This window comes from Ciconia boyciana, chromosome 1 (assembly GCF_034638445.1).
Source record: "Ciconia boyciana chromosome 1, ASM3463844v1, whole genome shotgun sequence".
Lineage (NCBI taxonomy): Eukaryota > Metazoa > Chordata > Aves > Ciconiiformes > Ciconiidae > Ciconia > Ciconia boyciana.
The window spans coordinates 11,775,003-11,799,187 of NC_132934.1; the positions used below are offsets into that span (position 1 = coordinate 11,775,003).

The window sequence follows — 24,185 nt, forward strand, 5'->3', positions numbered from 1 at the left end:
GAAAGGAAATGGGTAGAGGAGGGCTTTGTTTTGGCTCTGCCCAGGTTCATATAACTATGGGAAAGCCAGTAAAAAGTGCTATGATATCAACTTCTTAGGTGAACTTTAGGAATTTCATACTCATGAAGAAAAATATTATTTCCTAAGGAGACTGACTCTTAGCCAGACTTCCAGGTGAACTAGACATGAAGTAGCATTTCAAGGTGTTGGCAGTCCTGTTATTTATGGAGACGTGACTCTGTTTACTTGAGAAGTATTTAATTCAAGTTGCAAAGTATCTGTGAAGTTCAAGTCCTTCTTAGCTAAATTAGTAGATACCGAACAAGATTGTAATTTTGGAACTGAATGTCTACGTAATCTTAATTCTTACTTTAAGCACATCTGTGCATGTCTTAATCATGCATACAGGTGTTTCTTAAGTTTATCTGCTCCCTCAGCTTTAAAGGTATGTCTGTATTAGTAAACGGAACAAGTCAGAGTTTTATTAGCATCCTTTAGACAGCCCCATGGTGTGACTGAAGGGACAACACATGCTGGCAGCCTTTCCCAATGGACAGCACTGAACCCTGTTTTGTTTCTTCTATACTACAAGGTTCTCCTGTTCTATTCTAGGAGGCTTCATGTTCTCAAACACCCCTAGGTTATTTTATGCTATACTGCAGGACATATGTATACTGCATGGCATATAACACACAGCTTAATTTTCTTCCCCAAAACACCTTCTGACAGGCAACAACTCAACTGTCACCTTCCTTCAGACATTTTAAACTAACTCCCGGCAAGGTGTCATAAGGCTGAAGAGATTCAGAGGGGAGTCAAAGCCAAATGATTTGTAATGTGAAAATGAGAATAGTTCTCACCCCTATTTTGTTTATCAGTAGAGACATAATTCTTTGTTCTCTACTAACTACAAGCCAAACCATCTTTATTTTGTTAGCTGTAGTCACTGTTTTCCTCAAGTTGACAGCCCCCTAAGGCTTATTTAAGTGCTTACCTGTATTGGTCCTAGGCCCATTTAGTACTGTATAGCATTTTCTCTTCATCTTTCTCAGTAGGTCTCAAAGCATGGTTCAAAAGTAATAAAAATGTCACCGTCCTGATTTTGCAGATAAAAGAAACAGGTATAGAGAGATAAAATGACTTCTTCAGTGATCCTCTGAAGGTTAGGGATTCAAGCCAGGAATATGTATAACAGCCAAGTTTTTTAAGATTCACTGTGCTATTATATTCATTAACTCATACTGAAATTCGTAGCATTGTTTAAACATCAGCAGGTGTGTTAATCTTCCCAGGGTCTTTGTAATATCAGTGCTGAAGAGTACAGTGATAAGAACTGTTGTATTCTTTCCTTTTTTTACTGTAGATTAGTCTTGTATTTAGCCTTACTTTGTTTATCTATATAATAAAGAAGTATAATATGATGGGAAGTTTAATTAATTAGGGAAAAGTCTCTTTACATTGCTCATGCCAGTATTTTACTAGGATATTCAAATCTTCCTGTGTAATTAGGGCTTATAAGGTGTTAAATGGAGACATTCACAGATAAAGAAAAGATAATGCTGCAGCGCTGGTTATCCAGAAAAATAATTTTGTCCCTAATGTTTTAAAATTTTTGGAGTAAAAATATGGATAGAGAAGAGGTAGTATTATCTCTTCCCCCTCATTTAAAAAAAAAATCTTGAACCTATTTCCAGATGTAGGTGAAGCATGTCTCGCTCAGCTACTGGAGCATTCCCTGCTTAGAGAAATTAATAACAGAAGAGCTTTAAAAATCAATTTCTAATAAAATAAAACGATATCTCTCCAAATGAAGGACTTGCTGTGCACAGCTGCTCTTGTGTTAACCATTAATGGCAAGCAATAGTGTTGTGGCCATGATATTGAACTCTCCAAAGAAAGTCATTACTGAAGCAGATACTAAGAGACTAGAAAGCCTAAAAAATCCATACAAAATGAATCAAAAGCCTTGAAAAACTAAGAACTTCACCTTTTTTTGCAAAAGGTTTTATATTTTATAGCTGTCAATTCCTGTTAACAACTCAACATTTAAAGGAGCCTTTGGAGTAAAAAAAATAAAACCAAAATAAAACCCCAAGTAATGCAGCTTATAAATTACCAATTACTGCAATTACTTTGTAGGTTGGATAGTTCTACTTATTGCATTGAAAAAAGCCTCTTTGAGAGTTGTCCACTTCCTTTTTTTGTTGATATCTGGGAGGAAAGGACATGGGCTGACATGATTTGGATCTAACCATACTCATGATATGGAAAATCTTACAATATGTTTAACTGTGGCTCATTTTGCAAAACTGATGTGCTGAATGTTGTAATTGTGCAAGCAGATCCACTCAGTTACAGGATAATGCGTTATTTCTAGTGAGTTAATGAAATTGCAGCGAGCAGCCCACCATAACTTCATGCTGAAGTTCCTACCATCTCTGTGTTTTTCTAATACAAATTGAAATCTCCTGAATTTGCTTTTATGGGAGGAAAAAAAAACCAAGCCCCAAAACCAAAACAACAAAACCATCTTGTAGCTTCTGTACCTTTTCTCCTCAGGCTCTAAGGATACTCCAGCCCACTTTGCGGGAATGGTAGTTGGTCCAGGTGAAACCAACGTGAGCAACACTCTTATTGAGGATGAAATTCAGTTTATACATGCAGAAGCAGAAATATTTGCCTCTGAACTGGGATAACACAGAGTCATTTGAGAGGTTAATTTTAAGTTGCAGACTGCAGTATGTGTTACTGGTTCAAATCGCTTTCATTTCTCTTGGCATATTGGGATCAATAAAGCAATGGATTTTTTTACATACAGACTGTTCCCATATAAAACTCATTGCTGAACTGATCTGGGATGAAACTGAGCCCAGTATTGCCCATAACCACATAGGTAATACCTTCTGAAAAAAAACCTCTGTGAGATTATTATCCTCTCCTTTCTGTATAGTGATGGTGCTATAAAAGTTACAGAGGACATTGCACAGAGCTGTCTATATTAGGTTTTACCCGAAGATAATTTGAGCTCTTGGCAATTTTAAGTCATTTTGTGAGTAAAATAGTTAAGAAGTGGCTGCGTTCAGTCTTGACTGAACATCTTCTGTGGTAGCATGGAGCTGGTCAGGATCAATCTCTGCCTTGGGCGGGGTAGTACTAATCGGTTATTAATCCAAGACATCATTGTGATATAAATATCCTGAGTTTTAAGTATAGCAGTGCAAAACACTTTATGATGATTGCTGTTAGGGGTTATTAAAGTTACGGCTGTTTATTATTCTTAACTACCATGTCTTGTCACTTTTCACCTTTTACTGAAAAAACCCTAAGTAATTCTGCAAAGGTGCTACTACTACACCAAAATTCACGTGACTTCTTTCTGAGTAGTAAACTGAAGAATACCACATTTCCCAACTACTGTGGGCTATCGCATACCTGAATGCAGTTTTGTTCACAAAAGTTCAGTAAAAGATGAGAAGAAATATGAAATGAAACCAAAAGCAAAGTATAAGCTGTAGGTTGCACCTTTGCTCCATCTGAGGAAGACTTTACTGAATCTGGCACAGGGAATTGAATAGTCTGTGGTTATGGATGTTTTGAATATTCACATGAATGTTTATTTGAGAGATAGCAAGGTAAAAATCAACTTGAACATGTATTTGTTTGCCTAACCTAGTAAATTCTATATTGAGGTTGACTACCTAGTAACCTTCTGAGAAGGAAAGGTATGAAGTTTGAGTCAGAATAAGATGATGCTGTCTGGGATTTGATAATTGGCATTTGTTACCTGTCTTACTATCAGCTTTTAGCCTCTTTCCCCAAATGTGCTACAGGGATGTAAAGCTGTTAATAATTCATCTGTGCCTCTTTGTTCCTTGCACATAACCAGCAGAGCGGGGCAGATGTAACTGAGGTCTCATTCAGCAGGACTTTCAGGAGGGCCTCCCCCATGACACTCACCTGTGCCTCTGGAATCATCTAATGAGTTAAAAATGGGCAGATGTACCCAAGGTTTCCCTTTCCTGAGGAATACTTTCATTTAGGCTTTACCTTGTGACAACCTCTGTACTGCATGAATTGATTTTGTGTGTAATCAACAAAACTGAGGATTTCCACCCTACATGTGCAGAGCATGTCTTACTCTTGCTTGAAATGTAGCCAGGCCTATATCTCCATAATGCAAACAGCAGAAGTGGGAGGGATATCAAATCCAATGAATAATTTATAAAATATCAAATCTAACCATATGCCAAACAAGAAGATCATCAAAGAAGAACATGACTAAAGCCTAATGTATGCAAGAGAGAACTGTGTAGTGTTGACATAGTTCAAAGTTATTAGTATGCAACGATGAAACACGGTGAGGCTGACTTCTTCAAGACATTCGGTGAGCCAGGTTCCAAGGCATCTGATTAAAATGCATGTTTTAAACAATAGGTTATATAAATAAAACTGTAAATCTCAAAATCCTTGATCTTCAATTTTAGTTTTTTAGGAAAAAGTGTAATCATCTTTTTGTGTATTTCATTTTGCTTTCATCTTAGACAATATAATGGCTTTTGTCAGTAAGATGTAAGCCAGTTTCCCCAAATGGCTTTATAGCATGTTCTGTATATGGACCAAGGCAACGCATGTCTTTTTCAGTGGTCTCCATCCCTTCTAATTATTTCCTTTATAATTATAAATGCACAATTATTTATTTTTGTATAGAGAACATTTATCATCTTTTAAAAACCGATTTTTTAAAATATTAAATCAGGGTAAATTAAAATTAGATCATTGGAGATCAAATGTCCTAAGGGAATTTCAGTTTCCTAGTAATAGCAATTTCAATAAGATCCTTAAATACTCAGAATGTAACCAAAGCCAGTGAATAGATTTGAGACCATTCAAAGCCATCTAAAATTAAAAGTGTTAATCCAGAGAGCGTTTAGGTTGAATGAGTAATTTAGTCATGTTAATTCTTGAGGTTGAAGAGGGAATTCAGCACTTCTTTGGTGTGAATGAAATTTTAGATACTACGGGCTGAGTCCTTATTTATGTTTAGCCATGCACAGACTTACTACTAGATTATGTAAACTGTTGTAGAAAACATAATAAAGATCAATAGAACTAGTTTTCTCAGTAAATATTTTATTTCTTAATTAGCGTTTGTATGATCCAACACTCATTAATATCTGATGAAAAATTTTGTAGTCACAGCATAAATCCAGAAAAATTTCCTCACATGGAAACTTAAGCATGTAGGTGCTTGTTATATTTGTCTCAACAGAAGGTAATATATTCATTAGGAAAAAAAAACTTATTGACATGTGGCACAGAAAATACTAGCTTAACGGCATGGTAAGGAATAATGTTTTTAAAGACCTTCTCCAGATCTCTCTGAAGCTGCTGATGATCTTTCCAGGACTGTGCATACTGAAAGGGCCAAGCTAGTGAAAGAGAAGTTGCAGAATTTAGCTGTTGTGTTCATCTCCCAAAATGAAAAACTGTAAATGTTACCATTCACAGTAATCTCCAAAAGGAATAGATAGGCTGTAAGTAGTGTGCTGAGTGGTTTATTCACAGTTTCTTTTGTGGGCTAAGGGTATAACTGGAGCATTGTAATAGTTCATCATCTAGTTCTGGTGAATGTCTTCCCTTCCATTGTCCTTTTTAACTTACTAATATAGATGTAGCCTGAAAGGGACAGTTTGACCTTTGTTGCAATCCAGGAAGCTACTGAAAAACTATGGTAGAACTGAGTGCAAGGCTTAGTTGCTCAAGTCTTAACAGAAGAACCTCCTCTGAAGAGTGATTTGGAAAGATTTGTTTTCAGAGCCTTCATTTTATTCTGTCTCAACAAGAAGTTTTGAGCATTCTCTCCATAAAGAGAGGGAAATAAAAGAAAAAAAAAAGTTAAAAAAGCATTGTTCTGGTCTGTATTCCAGTTAAAAAAACCTAGCTTTTGTTATACAGAGCCTTTTAGTGCTTTTGGAAATATTAGGGAAAGTTTCAGGTATATCGAATTTTATTATTGATGTTTCCTCACAAGTTTAAGTTAGTATTAATTTTGCCTCTTCATGTTTGTGAAAGATTTCCCACACTATATTTGGCCTAAAGGACCGAATAGTGAAGTGTGTTCTGTCTAGGCAACTGGTGTTGACCTCAAGGAAATTCTGTGCTTACTTGTCAGGTGGTATTACGTTAACATACATTTGTAGCTCTCAGATTTTGCAGAATAAGGTAGCTGGATTATTTCTCGTATTTTCTTCTGTTACCCAGACAAAATTTAATCTTAACCCATATTTCTGTAAATTTTAGTTCAGAATTTAGAAAAGTTAGGTTGTAGTTCAAAGTAGTATGTGAAGTAAGATACACTATCATCTTGAAGGTTATGATAGATAAATTGTAGCTAAATGTTCATGTGATGGTTTTCAGTAGATAATTTATGTTAGCTAAGGAGCTAATCTGTTATTTTGTGAGCCTTTAGAAAATTGATTCAATTTTAAATTAATACCTGTGTCGGTATCTGCTGTTATAGCAGAATATGATGATGTTAGAAGCACTCTTCTTCAGCTTCTGTGTTCAAATTCTCTTTGAATCACTTCCATTTGCTTTGGAGAATGCAGTTAAGGAGTGGGACTTATCTTTTATATGAAAAAAATACCATTAAAAAAAAAAGAATAAATTTAATTCACTTCTTAATGGAGATTGCTAAGAGTTATTGTCACACTAGCAGTGTAAATTACATTTTATCCGTTGTTTTGAAAAAAATCTAGATGCACACATTCAAATAATTCTCAGTTTATGAAGACTGTTCAAGATATGGGTTGATTAAGATGGACGGATTTGATAGGGCATAGCCCTTTATTGGAAGTTAGCGGAAAGACTGAAAGTTTGGGCAAAGATACAGCAGTGTTGGTCAGTACCTTGATTTATATTTGCTATTTTACCTAAATTACTCATAATACAAACTGAAATGAGTACATTGGATGCAGATTTTGCAAGTCTCAGGGAGTGTATTTTAAGGATGGATTTTCAGATGGAATTATAATCGATGGGTTAGTCCGGATGGACACAAAAAGTCCATGATTGAACATGTGCTAACCATGGCTTCAGGCTCATAAAACACTGGTGAATTTAACCTGTGCATACCTAAGTAATGATACTTAAGTTACAAATTTGACATATACCAGTCTCAAAAATTCTATTCTCTCATTTCTGGAAATTTCAAAGATCCTTATCCCTTCGGATCGCAAAGGACCTGTCAGGTGGTCTAGTCAGATCATAAACAATACTGGTATAGAGTCTGAGATTCTTCTGCTGTGCAACAATATGCAGGGTTTTCTGGGGCTGATAAATCTATACTGATAAATGTTTTGTGGGTTATGCTCTGTTTAAACATTCTGGTAACTGATGTGCCAGCTCAGGTTATGGTCACTTAGGAAAGGGTTCATTTAGTAAAATAAAAAATAGGCAGCTGCTCTAAGCTGGTGGCTTCTTTTATATTCATGGATAGAAATATCATAATTCTTCCCATTTGTCTTAGATGAATGTTTTTTTCAGGAAGAATCCTGGAGCTGCCTATATCTTTCTTTATTTCCTAGACAGAAAAATGATTAATGTCAGGAAATAGCTCTCCCGATGCTGTTGGCATACAGTGAGAGAGCAAATTACAGAACATTATTTCATCTCATGTAATGTTTCACGTTTTTATTTGTGTTCGTTAAGCTGTCAAATGGTTTTGAAAGGCTCATTTTGTTTTTCAGTAAGGAAAACATGCCTACCCTTGCTTAAAATTATGGTAAAGCTTAGATTAAATACTTGCAAAATGTTATTAATCTTAGCATTTTCTTTACAGAGACACAAATATTTCCATCTCATTTTATTTTCAGAAAATACAATACATTCATGTTACTTTTCTACTTTGCATTTTTAAGTAAAGCTCTCTTGAGTCAGTGGATAATTTTTTAGATGTGTAGCTGAGCTTTAGATCAGCACAGTACTATTGTATACAACATTAATTAACTAATAAGTGGTTTTAGAATAAGTACTTTCTTGTCCAAAAAAAAGTTACTTCATATTCTAAAGTACTTTCGTTGAAATTCTGGTTCCATTTAAGTCAGTAGTCAATTATAGTCAGTACCTGTTTCTTCCACACTATTGGACCCTTTAAGGTCTTTATCTATATATGGTTTTGTTGCATTATATTGTATGCTCATATATATAGGAGTATATATAGGTATTTCCAAAACAGATTACACAAATACAGAATATTTTATCCATACCAAATATTGATATTTATATAGTGCAAAGTCTTTGATATTGATTCATTATACCGTTGTATTTAAAATACTCAAGGTAAAGTTTTTAATTTATTTTATACAATTATTTTTTTCTTTTTTTAGCTTCCCCATGGGTGGATAAAAGTCGAACTCCAAACAAAATAGATCTGTATGATGTTCGCAGAAGACCATGGTAAGCTTTCTTTCAAGGACTGATGTATATACGTCACTTATTTTCTAGATATGACTGTAAAGACAATTTTTTTATGATTATTTATATCTAATAGTCCTTACTTTTAGATATTGCTATTTTCTTTTTATAAAATCAGTTAATTCTTCTGAATAAACAATTTTCAAATCATACTATTTGTTATGCAATATCCATTATAGTGCATCGTACTGCTGCATTACCTGGACCTTTTCATAGGAGGATAACTATCAAATAGGTATAAGGCAATTAAAAACTTTGATTGTGTGCAAAATCAAATGTAATTCAGATTATTAGATTGAACCATTCTTTCAGACTTTTGCAAGTGTTTACAAATATGCCTCAGTGGTTTAGACTACCAAAAAAATCACTAGACTGGTAAAAGACAGAGAACAGTGGGATTGGTTCTCATGGTTTTTTTCTGTAAGGCTCTCAAGGCATAACGTATATTGATACTTGGATTCATACTAGTTGAATATATTCTTTCAAAGGATGAAGTATTTTTCCCTAAGCTGGGCTGATGTAATAATTCATCTGTCATCAAGATCTTTAGCTCTGAAATAGCATCCATGTTTTTCAGTTATCAACATCTGAAAATAGTGAATTTTGATCAGTGTATCCTGCTTCCAGGTTTTCCTAATGCAGTTTGGACTTTGGTTTACTTAGAAGACACAGTAAGAGAGAAAATGATAGCACATGGTTTTCTACTAGCTACAAAAGGAAGATTTTGTTGGTTCAGCTAGATTCAGTTTAGAGATCGCAGAATGTCTTCCATCACACACATCAAATGTGTTTTCAAATTTGTGTCATTTGTACCCTTTATTTATTTCAGGTATATCCAAGGAGCTGCATCTCCCAAAGACATGCTTATTTTAGTTGATGCGTAAGTGTTTAATGTCTGGATATTGACATTAGAGGGATAAAAGTACTTAGATATATTGAACAAATCTGTATGCTGAAAAAGGGAGAGGATTAAGAAGTCCTTATATGCAAGGATCGAAAATCTTGGTATGAACAAAATAAATACATAGGAAAAAATAGTTCCAAAAGGCGCAAATCAAACCTGAAAGTTATTTAAACTGGGCACAAGGAAGTGTGTTTTAATCATTTTAATATTATTCTGCTTTCAGATTCTTAATTACTGCAGTAATCAATTGAAAATTTATCATGGGCATGGCAAGATTTGTTGTAAAACACAAACCTAAAAACAAATGACTAGAAGCATTACAGTAGATTTAATCATGATTTCATGAGCTGGAAAGATGAGAATGTGTGCAGACTTCGCATGTTTTACCGTACATATTTAAAAATTGCCAAGTTTGGTTACTATAAAACATTAATAGAAAGTGAGTAAAGAAATTCTTTGCCTTGGCAAGGCTTCCTTTGTTTAGCTAATGGTGAGGGACTAAAGGAAGCATTGAACCTGATGTGTCAAACAGATTGCTTTATGCTGACAAAATTCTTTGTAAGAGAATTTGCATTTAATGCTTTCAAGTGTGGTGAAGTGCTTTCATATCAGCAGTGAGGTTTATCAACATTTGTTATTTCTGCACTTCAGCTTAGGTTTTGCCTTGAATCAAACAAGCTGTCATTTGGGTATCTGAAAATCTAAAGCTGTAAATCTATATGTAGGAGTATAAAATGTTTAGATAACGCATTGGTTGAAGGTAGTAAACTCTCTCAGATTTCTTGAAATTAAAATGAGGAAATGATGTACCATTATGACTTCATCTGAGCCACAAGACTTTGAATGCCAGTTTTGGACTTATTTTTTTATTATAATAATGTAATAACAGTAATGGTGAGTTGGAGAATTCAGGAGAATTATTGACAATTTTAGTGTAAAAGTTGGTGAGAGTGCTTGTTGGTGCTCTGTATTTTCTTTGTATGTTTTAAATAAAATTTGTTAAATTCAACTTTTCTATTATCTTGTGGATTTCTGTTAGGAGTGGGAGTGTCAGTGGATTGACATTGAAGCTGATCCGCACCTCAGTCATTGAGATGTTAGAGACCTTGTCTGACGATGACTTTGTGAATGTAGTTTCAGTGAGTATCTGTTCTTTCCACAAAATTTGCATTGTCAACAAAGCCATAAGCAAACTATTTTTAATGCCAGATATGAGATACTTGAATGTTAAGCTGCTAAGAGACTTAAAGTGTATTGCAAAATACTGTATTTGGCTTACTGTTTTCTTGTGAAGTATAATGAAAGTCCTAGATTAGTTGCTATCGATACATTTGAGGGAAGGGCTAATTAGCTACAGCAAACAATGAAGGAGGTAAAGCAAAAGTCATTTAAACAAACATCTGTGTAGCCAAAGTCTGCTTTCCAATATATTATTCTTGTCTGTGTAGAACATCTTCTATTTGATTGGTATATGCAAATTCTCTTGAAATAATTGGTGGTTTTATATTTTGGTATGAGATAAAATGATCCAGAGAATGTAGGGGGAGGTTCCTTTTTCCAAACAGCAGACATTTGAGTTGCTTGTGTTAGTTGATGCATGATGACAGAAGATGTACAGCCTTACATCTGACCTGCCAAAGAGGTGCTTCTGAGAAGTTCTACAGTTAGCAATTTGATGGGTAGCAAAGCAATTTTTCCTTAATAAGTAACGTAATAGAGGGAAGGATCTGTGAAGAAACTTAAAAATGCACATAAATTATGCATACAGAGACAGCATATGTGATGTGCAGGTCAGAGGGTTATTAGGAGGGTAGGATTTTAAGGATTGCTAAATGAAGGAGATGCTGGCTTTTTCGGGACTGGCTTTTCAGCAGTTGAGGTCTTTCAGAACATGGTCTGAAACTTTAGTACTACATGTAATTTCTCCACTTCAAACTTGACTGCCAGACTTAAAACTTCTGTTTCTGTATGACAGAGTTTTAAAATAGTTCTTTAAATTAGTTTTGGGTTTTTTTTTTGAATGGCATTTTGGCCTTTTTAATACTTGCCTGGAATTTAAAGTGCAAATTCCTGGTTTTCAAGAAAGCTGAAGGCAAGATGAAATAGATTTGGGGAGGGGGAAGATGGTCTGGGCAACTTTCAGTTTTCAGACTGATACCTTGGACGTCATGCTCTAGCCTTGGGCAAGGCTTTTTTGTTTTTTATTAAGCTGTTGAACTGTAGAGCTTTGATTCTAAGGATTTAGGATGGGAACATCGACATACTCTTAATGACAAGAGACAGCCTGCATGGTGAGTAACTCTGGAACGATTTTGGAGGCAGTTTTCAACTTCTACAGATGTGTTGTAGCCAGCCTGCAGGGAGAAAGACCTGAAATATCATATCAGAAATCTCTTTGAACACCACTTATTGCTTCATTGCGTGCTGTCAGTCTAGCTAGATCTTTCTCCAAGTAGTAGAGAGAAGCTTTTATGCACAATGGCATTTCCTTTGTTAACGTTTTTAATAGTGGGTTAGATGGTTTTCTTTAGTCTAAACTGCAGTGAAAAAAAATAAACTAATTTTTAAATTATTATTATTAAAGGAAATAAGCTTTTCTGTAATGACATTAGAGAGATGAAATCTTGTTGTCAGGTTCACTAGTTGTTTTTTTTTTTTTAAATTCTAATCCTAAACTGCTGGAAATTGATTACAGCGTTCAGTGGAGCTGTGCTAGCTCATGCCGTTGGAAGATCTGGACCCCCACTACCTCCTGATTTACACAGCTTTCCAATCTCTTTCCTTCATTTACTCCCAGCTGACCAGAAACACTATATCTCAATGCTAAGCCTTCCTTAGGCTCAGGGTATTTTATTGGATAAGGTTCAATGTTATTTTAGCAAGGCCCCAAGCTTGGGATTTGTGTCAAAAAAGGACTAGAAATCTTTGAATATTTTCTACAGTACGTTTTCCCAGTGGTTTGTAACTTGCAGTATGTAAGGACCTTTCTTCTTTGAATGAACTTTAGAGGCACACATCAGATATTTGACTGCAGAACTGAAGAGGACTTTTTGGTCATATTGCATTCATCCTCAGAGGAAGGCAATACTCACAGAAATATACATAATAGAACATGACATCTCTAAATCTTTTATAAAGTGCTATTTGGTGTTATGCAGTTATTTAAAAGTACATATTAGATCCTTTCAGTATTGCAATTACTTATGTATAACCTATGTTTTCATGTGTTCAGATGACTTATGTATTGGAATTGTGGGAGACATTCTATTCTGACATTTTATTTCTCTAACAGAAAGGGAATCATATGCTATAGATAGGAAAGAAATTGTTGTACTACTACAAGGCATTCTTTAAGTGAGAGAAGTGAGAAGTGAGAAGACTTCGGAAGGGAGAGCCACCCTGCAGGAAGACCTGGATAGGCTGGAAGAGTGGCTGGAAGAGTGGGCTAACAAGAAACTTATGAAGTTCAACAAGGACAAGTGTAAGGTCTTGCACCTGGGAAAACATAATCCAGGAATGCAGCACAGGCTGGGATCTACCCAGCTGGGGAGCAGCTCTGTGGAAAGGGACTTGGGGGTCCTGGTGGACAAGCAGCTCAATATGAGTGAACAGTGTGCTGCTGTGGCAAAGAAAGCCACCAGGATGCTGGGTTGCATCAACAAGGGCATCCCTAGCAGAGATGAAGTCATTATCCCACTCTACTCAGTGCTTGTCAGGCCACACCTGGAATACTGTGTTCAGTTTTGGTCCCCGCTATACAAAAAAGATGTGGACAGGCTGGAGAGGGTCCAGAGAAGGGCCACGAAGATGATCAAAGGACTGAGAAGCCTGCCTTATGAGGAAAGGCTGAGAGAACTGGGTTTGTTCAGCATTGAGAAAAGAAGGCTTAGGGGAGACCTTATCACCATGTTCCCGTATTTAAAGGGTGGCTACAAAGAAGATGGAGACTCCCTTTTTACTAGGAGTCACATGCAAAAGACAAGGGGTAATGGGTACAAGTTAATCCTGGGGAGATTCCAATTGGATGCAAGGGGAAATTTTTTCACAGTGAGAACAATCAGCCATTGGAATAATCTCCCCAGGGAAGTGGTGGATTCCGCAACACTGGACACTTTTAAGATTTGGCTAGACAGGGTGTTGGGCCATCTTGTCTAGACCTTGTTTTTGCCAAGAAAGGTTGGACCAGGTGATCCTTGAGGTCCCCTCCAACCTGGTATTCTATGATTCTATGAGAGAAGTGAACAAAGAAGTTTAGTCTTTTTTTTAGTTTTTTAGCTTTTTAATTTTTGCTTTTTTTTATTTTCCAGTTTGCTCATTTTTTCCACAGTCCAGCCAAAGCCTCAAACCAAAGTTAAGCATCAGAGGTGACACTGCTTAAGAAGGTGATATATCATCATGCTCAGTATTATTTATTCTTAAGATTATTCACAAAAGCATATATACAGGCCTAACTTTTATAAAGCATTCATCCACTGCAAAGTTGGTTATTAGTTGCTGTGCTGTTTTCACGTATGTTGCTTTATTATTATGTTTGATATAGATATCTTGACACTTGAGGTAAAACAATACATTAGAACAATCATTATTCTGATCATTCAGTTAAATCTTTGAAAATTACATATATGACGTTCATTTAGGAGGATTTCTTAGAAGGTCTGAGATCTCATCTTTATTCAAATATTAAATTCTTCATTGTACTTCTTAGTTTTTTCCCAGTTATTCTTCCTTGTATACCTTTAGTGAAAAGCTTGATGATTTATTAGGTTTATGCACTGTGTTAAAAGGCAGATGGTTCATTAATTCTTGTCTAATTTTAAAATAATCTCATTTTTCTTTTTTCTAAATGATCTGAAGATCATATGGAGATATGGTGATACACAAAAGATCATTCAGTCACAAGTGGTGTTCCCCAGGGCTCAGTATTGAGGCCAGTTCTGTTTAATATCTTTATCAATGATCTGGATGAGGGGATCGAGTGCACCCTCAGTAAGTTTGCAGGCAACACCAAGTTGGGCAGGAATGTTGATCTGCTTGAGGGGAGGAAGGCTCTGCAGAGGGATCTGGACAGGCTGAATCGATGGGCTGAGGCCAATTGCATGAGATTCAACAAGGCCAAGTGCTGGGTCCTGCACGTGGGGCACAACAACCCCATGCAACGCTACAGACTTGGGGAAGAGTGGCTGGAAAGCTGCCAGGCAGAAAAGGACCTGGGGGTGCTGGTTGACAGCCGGCTGAGTATCAGCCAGCAGTGTGCCCAGGTGGCCAAGAAGGCCAACAGCATCCTGGCTTGTATCAGAAATACTGTGGCCAGCAGGACTAGGGAAGTGATCGTCCCCCTGTACTCGGCACTGGTGAGACTGCACCTCGAATACTGTGTTCAGTTTTGGGCCCCTCACTCCAAGAGAGACATTGAGGTGCTGGAGCGTGTCCAGAGAAGGGCAACGAAGCTGGTGAAGGGTCTAGAGCACAAGTCTGATGAGGAGCGGCTGAGGGAACTGGGGTTGTTTAGCCTGGAGAAAAGGAGGCTGAGGGGAGACCTTATTGCTCTCTACAACTACCTGAAAGGAGGTTGTAGCGAGGTGGGGGTCGGTCTCTTCTCCCAAGTAACAAGCCATAGGATGAGAGGAAATGGCCTCAAGTTGCACCAGGGGAGGTTTAGATTGGATATTAGGACAAATTTCTTCACGGAAAGGGTTGTCAAGCACTGGAACAGGCTGCCCAGGGAAGTGGTGGAGTCACCATCCCTGGAGGTATTTAAAAGGCATGTAGATGTGGTGCTTAGGGACATGGTTTAGTGGTGGACTTGGCAGTGTTAGGTTAACAGTTGGACTCGATGATCTTAAAGGTCTTTTCCAACCTAAATGATTCTATGACTCTATGGTCATTATTCTTGACAGAATATTCCATAACGAAGGCATGTCTAAATCAAGTCCAACTCCAGTGCTTTCTTAATAAATCCAACCCCCAAAATATCAACTTAAAAGTTTTGTTCTAGGTGAAATAAATGTAGATTTATTCAATACATTTCATATTACTGCTTAAGGACATTTTCTCATGAAGCATCCTGGTATTAAACATCATTGGCTAATTAAAAAGTCCAAAAAGTTAGGTGAAAATTTTCAGTTAATACAATATTAGCAGATAGATATATGAACGGTAGCAATAACTGGGAGTTATCTGCAGTTTTTTTCCCTCCTGGGTCTTTTGGCCAAGAAAGCAACAGTTGTTTTATGGCTTGTTAGCTTTAATAACCATAGAGTGTTTAGTAATGAGGTTCTGAGTTAACTAGAGAGCTGTTTTACCACTAACCTCTGCCAAGATGTTGTTCCACAAAGCCCATATGTATGATGATTCATGCCCACAACTGAAAGACACGGATTTAAGCTCATGCCAATCACTTCTAGAAAGTGACAGGATGATTTAATCAACCGTGCCTAGTATATGGAGAAATCCTAGGGAAGAAAAAGCTTAAAAGTAGATGTGTTAAAATACATTAGTTGTACTGATTTAATATAGCTCTTGCATTTATTTCCAGTGAAAAGAGGTTGAACAAACTATTAAGTCACTTAATGACTGCCAGGGGTTAATATGTCATGATTTCCTCTGGGATTTGCATTTTTCTTATCTGAAGTGCTGCGCTTTGTTGCAGAAAGAAAACCTGCTGTTTGAAAGAGCTTAAATGTATGAGTAATACAGCTGTTTTCCCACTAATCTGGTTATATGCTTTGATAGCAGTAAGTGGTACATGATAGGGGCCGCAATTCCATCCCAGCACGCTATGATTTAGTGACTAGGTTTCAAATGTTGACACAGAGAGTATAATTTGTTCATGATTGTGGGTAGGCTGCAGTTTGCAGGAGAAATGTATTTCAACTTCAAATCTGTAGGGATGGGGAAAACGGCACAAAGGCAAAACCTACCTTACAGCAACAGACATGTTAAAGGTCAGGAGCTGTAGGACTGTTTAAAATCACTTAGCCTTTGTAAAAATCCAAACTAGTATTTACTGTTTAGGAACTGGAAATTAAATGTTATGAGCATACTAGGGATAATAGAATCGTGCTCTGGGAAAACTGAAAGCTCATCTCCTGCTTTTGTGCACTTCTGCATATGGACTAAAGTCAGAGGAAAGGAGACTTCTGGATGAATTGATTTCAAAGAAAAAACTATGCACCCAGCCTATGAAATTATTGTTGAGGATAAGAGCAATCTGTGGAAGATACACCCCTTTTTCCATAAAAGCAGTTTATCGTGTAATTCCCACAGCTCAGTGGTTGCCAACCTGTTTATTTTGCCCCCCTTACTCCCAAGTTGATACAAGCTTTATGCCTTCCTAATTAAAATATTTAATATATGATAATGGGGGGAAGTTTCATAAAGAGCTTTTTAATTTATCAAAGGACTCTTCTCTTTCTGCTGCATGTTTCTTCCTGCATTCTGCAGTTCAGATTGCACCTATATTCTCTTAGATATAGGGAAATACCTCTTCCTTCTGGGAAATACTTTCTTAAGCTTTTTAAAAAACTTAACAAGCATGACATGGGTGGAAACCTTAGTCTAAAGTCCTGTTGAAGGGAGGAGGATGCTAGATTTTGCAACCAGGTAACCTATCGTGCTTATGATTTCTTTGTTAGAAGTTTTAGATTTGTATGAGTGTTCAACTGGCAAAAAATTCCAGAAATTTCTTGAAAATTCAGTTTCCTTTATTACTTTCATTTAAAGTGTTTTTAGTGAACATTAAATTAAATTACATACTCAAATAGACTAAGACATATTTTCTTCCTGAGTTTTTGAATTTTGACCCAGAAGAGCTCAGTGGAGGTTAGTTTTTCTAATAACGTCAGTATTCAAGGAAGTCATAAAGCATGATAATGACAGCAGTGTGAGATGTTGGCACAGAAGTAATTGTATGGGTGGATTAAGAGGAGGAGATGAAAAGGGCTCCTGTGTGAAGGGGCTTGCCAGCAGACTTGCCAATGTACTTCAATCCTTGCTTTCCCATTCTCCATAATGGACAATACTAAGGAGAAAGTATAAAGATGCCTGCCATCTTTTTCATTACTTGGCAAATTAAAAAAAGATAGAGAATCAAGTTCCCACTGTAGGTCTGTATAAGCATCTCTCTTACTGATTTAATCCTGGAGCATTTCCGGTAACGAATCACAGTAGTTCCTATTAAGCATACAGTCTCCTCAGCATCATAGCTGCATGAGACAGTACACAAATATATATTATACCTTTTTTTGGGGTGTTGTTTTTTGTTGTTTTTTTTTTTTTTCTGTAGTCAATGAAAAGCGATATAAAGGAATGTTTAGAGCTGAATGTTGAGCTTTGTGATTCTCTTAACCACAATCCATCTAATTGTATCATGACCTTGCGGTTTTTCTTAATTGAATGGCTCATTTTCAAGACAAGGGGGAGCAATGATAGCTGCAGAGAAACACATCTTCATAGGAGTGTTCCTTAATGGAAAATCATTAGCATTCCTTAATGGAAGGTAATTATCTTGCACCTTCCCTATTCAGGGACCACGTCAATTGTTGTATGTGTTTTCATATAGGTATGTTTAGCAAGCCCTGTAGGTGCTGGGTTAAACAAAGCTCAAAAGAGTTATGATCAAAATCTAGTATTCAATTTCTGCATTGCTAATAATTGCAGGCAGAGCTACACTATGTATCTATGGAAATACATGTATGGGAAATATGTCTAGAGGACATGTTTAGCAAATGTAATGAAGGTGAGTATTCTGCAAATAACAATGGAGAAAATTTGGGAACCATGGAAATCCAGTAATTGTTAAAAAAGTTAGAAAGAATTTACTTTTTTAATGGATTAATGAGAGTAGGAATAGAAGCAAGTAATGCAGTAGTATAAACAACATCATGAAATTTTTGTCTGCCTGTAGAATTACAGTTTCATTTTGCTTCCCCTCTAAAGAGAAAGTTGAGGACAGAGTAAATGATGATATGTTAAAGTATTTCAGGTGGGGCTGGAATTGAGAGGAAGATTAGGGTAGGAAGGATGTTATATTAGTTGGCTTTTTTGAAATGAGATTAATTGACTTCAATGGGACCCTGATCCTCAGGAAAGCAAATTACACAATTTGTATCAAGAAAAAGAAAAAGTGAAGGACCACTAGGAGTCAAACTTGTCGTCTTCATCTGACATGATGAACTAGAAATGTTTGTACAGCTTCAGTGACATGGCTAGAGACAACTTTCCATCTAAATAGTGTATGGATTGATGGTTCAGTTCCTCTCCTGGGAAGCAAACGATGAGTATTTCAACTCAGATTTTGAGTGTATGTCTCCTTTGTTCTGGCTGAATACTGTTACATAAATGCAGATGATATCCCTAATTTAACACGAAAGGGATTGGCTCAGATTTTACAAAAAAAGATTGTAGGTGTCTTCTTTCAGGACTGAAAGTGGTTTATGGTTGATTGCTTGGTTCTTGAAAACATCTTCTCACAGTCCTGAGTGAGTCATCTGAGAAGCTGGATTTCAGACATACTCTCAAATTCTCAGAATTTGACTTTTTTTTGGCTGTTCTGAAGCTCATAAATAAATAGGCCAATAACTGATTTGATCACAGCTGAGAAGTGCTGTCGCTGGGGAAAACTCACTATAGACTCTAGAGTCCATAGACTCTCAAAACTGTCAGATAAAAGCACTGCAAGTATCACTAGTGGAAGCCCAATAAATTTGAATGGCACATAAATAGTTAATATGCCTCAACAAATTGCAAGGAAAGATTGTTGTTGTCTTCATATCAATATTTAATGCTTTCCTGGAAGATGCACTTTAAGCAAACATCTACCACTAAATGTAGTTGTTAAGGTCTGTTACAGAAGTAACCAAGGGAATTTTAAGGACCAGTGATATGTGGGTGGTGAGACAGTATGCAAGAGGTCAGATTACATTCTCTCGTTGCCCTTTTTAGCCTTAAATCAAGAATACATAAAGGTTTTGTTTGATTGATTGGTTGATTGGTGGGGTTTTTTTTGTTTTGTCCTGCTGACTTAAATGTTTATCCCAAGTAGCTGTTCATCATCTACCTTAGTTACTAATGGACTGGAAAGTACTTCATCATCTTTGTGTGATATGAATACTTTAGCCTTCATCTATGTAAATAAGGAATATTTACCAAGTACTTTTTTCTTTTCTGTGTATACTTAACAGTTTAGCCATAGCTATCTAGCAACAGATGTGTTCACTAGTTAGGCTTTCTCTTACTCCTAGTGTACTTAAAAATTCCATGTTATCTTCAGTTTAACCAGCCCTACAACATGTCTGTGCAATAAGACAGAACAGCAAATACTTGTATAAAAGAGACATATACAGAATAGTCCATGATAAAGAGGTGAAAATCAAGTGTTACTTTGCTGTCCCAGTGATAATACTCCCTATGGTATTTGCTTACAATTTTATAAATATTTATATATATAAATATATATATATATATATATATATATAAATATATATATATATATATATGGGTTATATATATATATATATATATATGGGTTAAAATAAGATGCCAGTATGTAAAACCAATATAACACAAAAACCATGGTGATGTTAGTGGAGGGTCAAGTTTTCTCTCTCTGAGAATTACAGCTAGTACCATGGACTGTCTACCAAAAGCCAAGTTGCCATGTTCAGCTCAGAACTGTGCTCAAACTAGTAAGCCTTTGTAAAAGTACAGACAGCCAGATCCCATGCAGAAGCTACTCACATTTGTATTCAAAGGCCATCTAGCCATACCTGATATATTGCTAGGGAATTTAGAAAGAAAGCATGTGTTTCAACCATTTTTTCCTGATTTCTCATTTAAACTTAACCTTACATAGCTACAAAAAAACTTGAGAAACCTTTAGAAGATGAAGTTATTTTTCTTTTAGAGTTACAAAATAATAACCAATCCATCTGAATTTAGGGATTTGTTTGTTTATACATGTATTATTTTACCTGTTAGGGGAAAGCATATCATGCCAGATTCAACACCCCAAGAGAGGTGAGGCTGCCACAGCTCCATGCCACAGATCCAGCCAGTAGTGAGGCTTAAAATGTATTCCCAGTGGGCACATGCACACAGAGCACATGTATATGCCACATAACATATATTCATGTATATACATACATACCGGGCCAGCCACACAGGTAACACAGGCAAATGCAGAGCACTCACGTGAACACAGGCAGTGCCAACAGCCTCATCCTGCTGAGCAGGATGGAAGTCTGCTGGTGAGAATATAGATATATGTGCGTGTGTGTGTGTGTATGTGTATCTCTCTCTCTCTCTCTCTCTCCACGTGTACTATGTGGATCCGTCCAGCAGCTGGGCTCAGACACTCTGGATCTCAGTCTGCCACCTGGATGTCCAAGCCCCCGAGGCTGCAGCCCCGTCCAGTTGCTGGTAGAGACCATCTCATGTACGCACGCAGAGCTGGTGGGGCCTCCCCTGGTCCCAATAGCCAACCCCCCCGTGATCTCACCCTTAGAGCCACATACACATGGGTTTCACCTCTAGACCCCCAGGACCAGGACCTGGCACTCATTCCAGGTGCTGGTACCATGGACACATGGGTCCCTGTGACCCACAGTCCCACTCCAGTTGCTGGCACTGAAGTCCACTCACTTTAGTCTCTCTAGCTGCTGCAACATGGACACATGGGCCCTGCGACCCGTGTTCTGACTCCGGTTGCTGCACTCACAGACACACATGCAGAATAGAGTCCCTCACCCAGGAAAAGAGGTAGAAATGGAGTTTAATAAAAAGGCAGGACAGACTGCACTGATGAGGTGCAGGATGTGGCCAGACAAGCATACTGACTGGCAAACCATTTACACGGTACCAACAATTTTTCCCTATACCCCTCTATTTTCCCACACTTTTTTGTCCCCAAATCACCTAAATCCATCCCTTTCTTCACCCTGGTTCCTTCATAAAATATTCCACTGTAAGTCCTGTGCAATCCTGAAATGCTCTTCCTCTGCATCGCATAATGTCTCCTGTACAACCTCCGTGAGTCCAAAAGAGAGGTTATTGTATTGTAAATGATTGCCTAGGCCCTAATTATAGTTAATGGAGGAAAATGAAAAACACTTCCAGAAGACAAGTCATCCTGACTGTCTTCAAATTGACAAATTTGTGGGCCTGGAGGTGCCTGTCTGTCTCCACTGGCTGTAGGGAGAGCCTGGCCCACTGTCTTGCACTGGGCTCCCAATTGAAAGATCACTGACATGGGATGAGCTGGATCATACTATCTCTGTTTAGGTAAGAATGCAAAAGGGAGTCAGGGGGAATAAAATCTACAGGCACTTTCGGAGGGTTTTTACGCCTTTTTTTTTCTTCTTGTGTGTTACTCTTTGCTTTAACATATCAGCTAAGATTTTACTGTTGTGTTATTAACTGTAACTTTAGTTTGCTATGGACAGAAAATGTTCAAAAGGTCTGTAAGAGAGAAAAAAGAACGAGTTGGAAAAGGAATAGGGAAAATCTTAAAACAAGATCTGCTTCAATTTAAGTCTGTCACAAAGTGTTAATTCTAAGGAACAGAGTGCTTGAGTGCTTGAAGAGCCAAAGGGAATGGAAATTAGAAGCTGAAATTCTACATCAGGATGTCAGGAGCAGGGGTGTTGCTGGAAACTGTACATTTATTACTGTACAGTATAGCTGACAATTCTAGATGACTAGAAAAGTCACCTCCATTCCCACTTTGAGGGATTGCTTTGGGCATCAATACAGATTTTTATTGTCTCCTCTTATAGTTCTCAAATGTCAGGAAGTCAGATTTCTAACAGCACATGGCATGGGCTTCTGTGATTTCCAGAATAAATCCTAGCTCTCTAGTTATATTAGTAGTATTTAAAATGAGTAGATTAGTAGTTTATAAAGTGAGATGATAGCTCTACTTCATGATTCCACAGATAAATAAATCTGTTGGCTGTTTCCAGTTTCTTAATTTTTAGTAAAGCACAAGTCTTATTAAAGAGAGCCTTGCTACATGTCAGACGTATCATTGATCCTGTGAGTTTTTATGGCTGTCAGATGCTGGACCAAACGTGCATTTCTGAGTCAGCTTTCCAACAAGGAGACAGTATAATTAAAAATTTGTGGTGGGTGAATGGTCTCACAAACAATAAACTCATTCCTTACCAGTTCTGAAGAGGCTGGTCTGGGATGGCTTTAATGAGTCTGCTGGGGAAAGATGACTCATCTTGTTAATGAAAAAAGAGGAAAATGCAGGCTGTTCATACGGTTTGGGACAGGGTGGGGGCTATTTGCTCTATAGTCCCCCTTTTTTTAATATATTTTCAAGAAATGTAATCTGTTTGGTAGGTGAAAGTTTTAAGACATATGTGGCAAGGTGTTAGTTTGGTGTGAATCTAAAGGAACTCTTAACTTAGGCAAAATATGAATGAAATACTCATCGACTTCTCAAGTCTCACGCTTTCAAGACTCAGGCTTTTCCCTGCTGTCTCACGCTTCCCTGCCTTAGCAGCAGCATCTCACACATCAGCAGCGTGCTGCCGCAGCCTCCTTACTGCTCGCAAGCTCCAGGCACCGTGCACAGCCAGGCACGTTGCTCTGCCCTGCAAGGGTGACAGGCACATTTAATTCAAGCCCTGGGAATATGGAGGTGACATCGTAGCCCCCTGCTATCCCCCAGTTATGTGGCCTGGCGCTGAAGTGTATGTCTGTCTTGTAATTTGGTGCACTGACTAAACATTCATCTTGCTTTTGATGCCCTGAATAGCAACCTCACATATCCAGTGAATTTACAGGTAAAGGTTTAATACTCAAACCTTTATCTCTGTTGACCAGCGATAGGACACGAGGAAATGGAATGAAGCTGTGTCAGGGGACGTTCAGTTTTGACATTAGGAAAAGGTTCTTTACCACGAGGGTGGTTGGCCACTGGAACAGGCTCCCCAGGGAAGTGGTCATCAAGCCTGTCAGAGTTCAAGGAGTGTCTGGATGATGCTCTTACTCATATGGTTTAGTTTTAGGTAGTTCTGCAAGGAGCAGGGAACTGGACTTGATGAGCCTTATGGGTCCCTTCCAACTTAAGATATTCTATGATTCTATAATTCATCTTTTTGTCCAAGGGTGCTTCTTGGTCTAAACAGCTAGAATTTGACTGAATGAAGGTTTCCCCAGTCAAGTGATAGTAAAAAAAAGTCTACAAAGTAATTTTCTAGAAAGTTTCTTCTTGTTACAGCTCTCTCCTAGAGTGTATCTGGGTAGCAGTGCCATACAGTGCAGGCTACAGTACTGCAGCCCTACAGTAGTGCAGTAGTTCAGATCAGCCAGGTTTCTGGGGAGATGCTGAAGTTTACAGTACTGAAATTTTCCGTAGATGTCAGAAACACATGATCTTAAGTAAATAATACATGTTAACTTAGCTACAGCATCATGAAATGACCATAAATGGGTTCATCTTCCTAAGCTAATTCACCTGTCAGCCGACGCTGACGTTCTTTGTTGTAACTCTGAGATTCGCAGCGCAGCATCGTACTTTATGGTCTGAACATTAATCCTTTGGTACTCAGTGGGAGCTTTGCATTGATTTATGTGCAGATAATCATATTGGTTAGAAAGGGTAACAAAGCTAACTGAGAGCAGATACTAGCCCGGTATTTGGTCCTTTCCCAAATATTTATCTCATATTATGCCACAATATTTTTTCAGCAGATATTTTGTGATTTAACAGTTATATTGTTGAATGCTGCTACCTGTGATCTGTCAAAAGTCCTTTCAGAAACTTAGTATTAAGCATTTTTGTACCTTATATATATCT

The 24,185-nt window shown here is 37.4% G+C and overlaps 1 protein-coding gene across 6 annotated transcripts in view; it reads left to right on the top strand.

Annotated features, from left to right (window-relative positions):
* CACNA2D1 (calcium voltage-gated channel auxiliary subunit alpha2delta 1) overlaps nucleotides 1–24,185 on the top strand; it is a 440,093-nt gene that overhangs the window by 317,850 nt on the left and 98,058 nt on the right. For all 6 annotated transcript variants that reach the window (XM_072858469.1, XM_072858441.1, XM_072858480.1 and 3 more), the window contains exons 8-10: nucleotides 8,388–8,457; nucleotides 9,305–9,355; nucleotides 10,419–10,518. In XM_072858469.1, the coding sequence (XP_072714570.1) occupies nucleotides 8,388–8,457; nucleotides 9,305–9,355; nucleotides 10,419–10,518 (221 nt within the window). The remainder of the gene's footprint in view (nucleotides 1–8,387; nucleotides 8,458–9,304; nucleotides 9,356–10,418; nucleotides 10,519–24,185) is intronic.